The 6,512-nt window shown below is 48.8% G+C and overlaps 1 protein-coding gene across 1 annotated transcript; it reads left to right on the top strand.

Annotated features, from left to right (window-relative positions):
- Positions 1–1,719: 1,719 nt before the first annotated feature.
- LOC107039703 lies at positions 1,720–4,356 on the top strand. Its single transcript, XM_015259462.1, has 2 exons — positions 1,720–3,459; positions 3,556–4,356. Exons 1-2 carry the CDS (start codon positions 1,720–1,722, stop codon positions 4,354–4,356), a joined length of 2,541 nt encoding a protein of 846 aa, XP_015114948.1.
- The last annotated feature ends 2,156 nt before the right edge of the window (positions 4,357–6,512 follow it).

Raw genomic sequence — 6,512 nt, 5'->3', positions numbered from 1 at the left:
AGCTCGCACGCTCTCACTAGACATTCCCCATTTTTACGGCCGACAAAATGGCGGATGGAGACAAGGTACCCTGTGGTAAATACGCACGTATTGGGGGGTCAAAGATGGTGCACTGTCGTGTTTGCGACACTCACTATCACTCTCTATGCATGAAAACACAGATCATCGTAAACGAAAATGGGTCGAAAATTCGGATATGTCAATCATGCTACAGCGCTAGGGGTATTGCATCTCCCGCTCCAGTAAGTCTTACTCGCAATAACTCAATGAGTTCCAATGGCTCAGGGTCATCATCACGATCTGGGGCCCTCAGTCCTCTGACACTTGCCCCCTCCCTCCAGGTACCGCCACCTCCGCCAGCTGCTGCGTTTCCAAGCGGGTCACCCTTACTATCTGACCCCGCCCTCGTCAGTATTATAGAGTCTCTGGGAGGGATCACCAAACGCACTGAGAACCTTGATGCCTTATCCACCAAACTCGATACCGTTCAATCAGAACTCTCGGAAGTCAAGGCTAAGTTGTCAGCTCTGGACCAGCTTCCAGCCCTGGTCAAGCGTGTTGATGACGTTGAGGCTGTTGTGGCTGAGGAGTGTGAGGAGATCAGAAGCCTGAAGCAATCTGTAGAGACTGATGTCGGGGCACTGAAGGAGCGAGTCAGCTTGGTTGAAGAGGAGCAGCGGCAGATGAAGGAGGATACAGCCAACTCTGTCTCGGTGTCTGCTGGTGCGTCAGCTGAAACGTCGGGAGCCGTCGTGAGCAGGGTGAGCTCCGTTGAGGAGGCGGTGAAGGAATTGGCTGACTCTCTAGCGAAGATCAACGCGGAAAGGATGAGGCTTGTGTTGGACATCCTCATCTCAGGCCTTGATCCGCCTGCGAACTGTCACATGAGAAAACTGTCATTCGCTATCTTTCGTGCCGTGTCTTCCTCTATTCAGATGAATGACATTCGCAGCGTGCGTCCTCTTCGGGTGAGGCAGCCTTCAGCTGTGGATGCCGCTGATGATAGAGCTGTAGTCTCTTCAGTACCTACGAGCACGGCAGCTGATGGTGTCGCCAGGTCCTCATCACTTTTGGTGTCAGTCTCGTCTGGTGAACTCGTTCGTGAGTTAGTGATCGCGAAGGCAACCATGGCAAGCTGCATTCGTCTCAGTTGTCAGCTGAGCTTGTGTCTGCCTCTGGAGCGACACTTCCCCTGCAGCCATCACTCATCAACATCAACGAGTTCTTCCCGCAAGATCTCTATAATCTTAGACGCGCTGTGAGGACTGCTGCCAAGGAGAGAGGCTTTCATACCTTCATTCGAAATGGAGCTGTGTTCATAAAGAAAAAGAAGGAGGATGCTGCAACCAGAATCTCATCGATGGCTGAATTAAAAAACTTCATGGCGGGCCCTCAATAAACTCTTCTGCTTCTGCTATATCTCCTGTCTCCAATCTTTCTCTTCCTCTCTCTTCTTTTTCTCAGTCTCCCGCTCCGCTTTCGCTAACTCATTCCTACCTTGAGCACAGTCAGGCGGCAGCCATGTTGGAATTGGAGGGTTTGCGTGTCTGTCATCTTAATGTGAACTCTCTCAGAGCTCACATTGAGAGAGTCAGGCTTTTCCTGGAATCTCGTCCTCCATTTCATGTTATCGCCATGTCAGAGACTAAGCTTTGCCCTCTTATTGATGACGATGTCATTTCGCTGGAAGGCTATAGGCTGTTCAGGCGTGATCGGAATATGCGTGGTGGCGGGGTAGCTTTGTTCATCAATAACTGCTTCAGGGTCACAGTTCTCGCATCCTCCTCTCATGTGTGGACTAAAAGACCTGGTTTCCCCGAGTATCTGTTCTGTGAAATCTCCTGTCATGGTGTCTTTTCAGTCTTTGTTGCAGTGGTATATAGGCCGCCACATGGTCCTTTCTTCCAGGGTAATGACTTCATCTCCTCTCTGCAGGGGTTTCTTCAGGATTATAGCTCCAAGGTCATCCTTGGGGATTTCAATGCTGGTCAGCTGTCCATGAGTAACCCTGATGCGGCTCTGGTGCGTTCGCTCTGCTCCAATTTTTCTCTGAGCCTTGTGCCGCACGGTGCCACTCATCATACTCATGGCTCAGACTCCTGGCTTGATCTGTGCCTGATTGATCATGATGACACGTTTCTATCCTACTGGAAGACAGAGGCCCGCTTTGTGGATGGTCACGATCTTATCACTGCAACAATACAGGCTGTCCTGCCTCGCCCATCTGTGAGTAGGGACTTCACTTACAGGGATTTTGCTGCTCTGGATCTTGATGTGCTATTGTCGCAGCTTGCCGGGAGCGACTGGTCGGTGTTCGATGGCCTGTCGTCTCCAGACGAAATGACTGCATGTCTGGGCNCGTTTCTATCCTACTGGAAGACAGAGGCCCGCTTTGTGGATGGTCACGATCTTATCACTGCAACAATACAGGCTGTCCTGCCTCGCCCATCTGTGAGTAGGGACTTCACTTACAGGGATTTTGCTGCTCTGGATCTTGATGTGCTATTGTCGCAGCTTGCCGGGAGCGACTGGTCGGTGTTCGATGGCCTGTCGCCTCCAGATGAAATGACTGCATGTCTGGGCGGTAATCTTGGAGTCGCCATGGACGCTGCTGTCCCGCTCAAGACGGTGAGGAAGTCCTCGAAGCGCAAGCCGTGGTTTACTGATGGGATCGTTGCTCTTGTAGCGGAGAGAGATCGCCTGTACCGTATATACAAACGTACTCACTCTCATCAGGCACACTTAACCTATCGCACGGCTGGTGATCGTGCTCATCGTGAGGTTGAGGCGGCACGTCAACTTTTCTTCCAGCGAAGGCTGCAGCCTCTCTCTGACCCATCGCTTATCTGGAAGGAGCTCAGCAGGCTTGGTGTGGTGACTGGGAATGACTCAAATCCCGATTTCGATCCTGATGTCTTGAATCGTTGCTTTGCTGGAGTGTCCTTTGACGAGACGGAGCCTTCGCTGGATGGGTTCTTGGACTCCGCTGAGCTAGGGGTCATCCCTCCTGCCGTGGGTTTCTCCTTCAGGCCAGTCACTGCTGCTGCTAAAGGGACTGATGGGGTTCCCATGTCGGTGGTTGTGGCTGCCCTGCCGATTCTAACACCTTATCTAGTGATGCTCTTTAACATCTCTTTCGCTCGGTCCTGCTTTCCCTCTGAATGGAGGAGGTCCCTTATTGTTGCGCTTGGCAAGGTGAAAAACCCTGTGTCATCTAATGACTTCAGGCCGATTGCCTTGCTCTGTTTCCACTCCAAGGTGCTGGAGAAACTTGCTTCCCAGCAAATTTCCGGCTTCCTTGCTGAGCGCTTTATTCTGGACTCCCTGCAGACGGGTTTTTGTCCATTCAATGGGACGCAGACGGCGCTATTGAAACTGATAGATGACATTAGGACGAGTATTGATAGACGACAGCCGACGATGCTGCTGTTATTCAATTTCAGCAAGGCGTTCGATTCCGTTTGTCACGTGTTGCTGCTGCGGAAGTTGTTAGGCTATGGCTTCTCAGGTTCTTCACTGAGGTAGCTTGCATCATATCTGGGTGGTCGTTCGCAGGCTACACTAGGCGGCGCGAGTGGCTGTTCATCCTTCTGTCGTCTGAATAAGGGAGTTCCGCAGGGATCTGTTCTAGGTCCTCTGCTATTGCTCCTGTTCATTAATGATGTTGGTGTAAACTTAGGGCCTGGAGTTTGGCATCTGATATATGCTGATGATCTCCAGATTTACCTGACCTTTCCACGTGAGGAGTTAGAGTATGCCATTCACCGCATGAGCAATGCTGCTAACCTTGTGACAGACTGGGCTAATGCAAATCGGCTGAAGCTGAATGTGGCAAAGACGAAAGCCATCATTTTTGGCTCTAATGTCTTCGTTAACGATGTCTATTCCTTGCCCGGTTTGTCTGTTAACGTTGGTGGCTCTGCAATTCCGTTTGATATTTCCGTGCGCAGCCTGGGAGTGGTTCTGGATAACAAGCTCTCTTGGAAGGGACATGTGGCGCATGTGACGCAGAGAGTTCACTCTGTCATGTACCGCCTTCGGTTCTTTAGAGCCAGTACCACTCTGGGTCTGCGTAAACACCTCATTCAGGCTTTGGCGTTCCCCCTGATCGACTACTGCTGTCTCGTGTATGATGGTCTGTCTGGTGTACTTGCTACTGTGATTCAGCGTCTCATCAATATGACGGTTAGATACATCTTTGGGCTAAGGAGAGACGAGCACATCACTCCCTATCGTCTGCGGCTTGGCTGGACGACGTGTGAAGTGCGCAGGAAGTACTTCCTTGCGTGCCTCACTTACAAGATCCTTCGCTTTGGTCAGCCGGTGTATCTGGCTGACTTTTTTGTGGTCAGTTGAGCCGTGCGGCCGGTGAGCAATGATGTGACTCCCCTTATGATCAAGCCTTCCAGGACTGTAGCCATCCGATCCTCCTTGCACGTGTCTGCGGCTTATTTATGGAACTCAATTCCCTCTGCAGTGCGGGACCTTCCCACACTGTCGTCTTTCCGATTAGCTGTGCGGAATTATCTGAGGGACAACTCTTAATGCNTCCTCCTTGCACGTGTCTGCGGCTTATTTATGGAACTCAATTCCCTCTGCAGTGCGGGACCTTCCCACACTGTCGTCTTTCCGATTAGCTGTGCGGAATTATCTGAGGGACGACTCTTAATGCCTTTCCTATCCTTTGCTCTCCTCTTATCATTTTCCCTTCCCCTGCTACCCAGTCTTCCTATCCCTTCTTATTCTTACACTCTTCCCTCTTTCGTCGTTACCTTTTCGCACTTGCTATTCACCTATTTGTTTAGGACCCGCCGAAGCTTGCTCTTTCCGTTGCATATTACTCCTTCTCATCTTACTCTGCTTTTTATGTATCTATTATTATTAACATGTATTGTTTACTCCATGATATTCACTGCGATTTACTGTATGCCAGCTTATGTGGTTCTGCCACCATAATTTTGTACAATATAATGTACAGCAATAAATTCAATCAATCAATCAATCAATCCTCCCATTTTGCGCTGGTGTGTACGGTGCTAAAAACTCATGACGAATACCTTTCTGTTTGAGATAATTCTCAACTGCTGCATTCGTTTATTCCGTCCCATTATCAGAACGCAATGCCTTGACTTTTCTCCCTGTAACAACCTCAATTGAACGAATACAATCTCTCATTTTTTCAAATACTTCAGATTTGGATTTCGAGAAATAAGCATAACGAAAACGAGTACCCGGATCCTTGAACAATAAATACCATTGACAACCCCCAACAGCTTCAGTTGGCATCGGTCCCGCTACATTAGTATGGATAAATTCTCCTGGCTCTGCTACTCGTGATTCGATAGCAGGTTTATGTGAAACACGAGTCATTTTCTCATGCTGACATTCCTTGCAGAAGAAATCACCCATATCATCACACTTCAAATGTCCAGCCACTCTACTCTGAACCATTCTCCTCACTGCTGATACATCAATATCTTGCAGGCGACGATAACACTGTTGGAGTGTTGACACATGCGCCAGATTAGCTGACTCTCTCCTTCTCTGACGAAAAACCATTTGATACTATTTTCGACTATCACGTAATCCTGTTGCTACAACTCTTCCTTCTCCATTCATCAAGGTACATACACCACTATTCATATTCATGACGTATCCTTTCTTAGTCGCAGCTCTAACCTACCTAACCCTAAAACAAATTCCTCCGTAAACCAGAAACATACTCAACCTTCTCCAGACGACTCGGCTCCCACTGACCATTTACATAGGCTTCAATCAAAATAATTCCAACACCTTTAATGGGAAGCAAATCCCCATTAGCCGTCTCTACTGTTCCCTTCTCAGTTTCCACCAGCTCATGGAACCAATCATATGTGCTGTTGCTCCAGAATCTGACAACCATATATCATCATATGACGCTGCTTGAATACTATCGACACTCGCCACAAAAGCTGCCTCAGATTTACTATAATCCCAAATGAGCTTGATTCGATTGATGCATAAAATCACCATTATTACCTCCATTCGGACACTCTCATGCCCAGTGACCAGACTGATTACACGCCTTACGCCTTGTAAGTTTCTTTAACTCCGCTATAGACTTCCCATGATGAATATTATCTCGCTAACTACTACCTAAATGACCACCACCTCGATGACCATTTCCCGAACGACCACCACCATGATGACCACCTCCTAGCTAACCACATCTTTGAAAATTATGTCTCATATTGAAAGCCCCTTCACTAGCTCCAGTCTGAGCCCCTGAATTCAACTGATCCCCTTCACGTTGCAATCGAACTAATAAATTTGTAAGATGTCTACCTTAGTTTTGAGGCTTTCGCGGCCATTATTAATGACGTGGTTGGCTTCCGGATGGATGCCGCGTTGAGTTTCAGCATTGCGCCGACGTTTCGCAAACATTGCAGTCTGCATCTTCAGGGCTATGAGCTCCGATTCTGAGCTCCGATGTGTGGGGGCAGTCCTTATATACCTTCCCTTGTGGTGGTGGG

This window comes from Diachasma alloeum, unplaced genomic scaffold (assembly GCF_001412515.2).
Source record: "Diachasma alloeum isolate Michigan unplaced genomic scaffold, Dall2.0 Dall_scaffold_00305, whole genome shotgun sequence".
NCBI classification, from domain to species: Eukaryota; Metazoa; Arthropoda; class Insecta; order Hymenoptera; family Braconidae; genus Diachasma; species Diachasma alloeum.
Note: the sequence above shows the minus strand (reverse complement) of the source record. Positions and strands in the feature narration are given on the sequence as shown.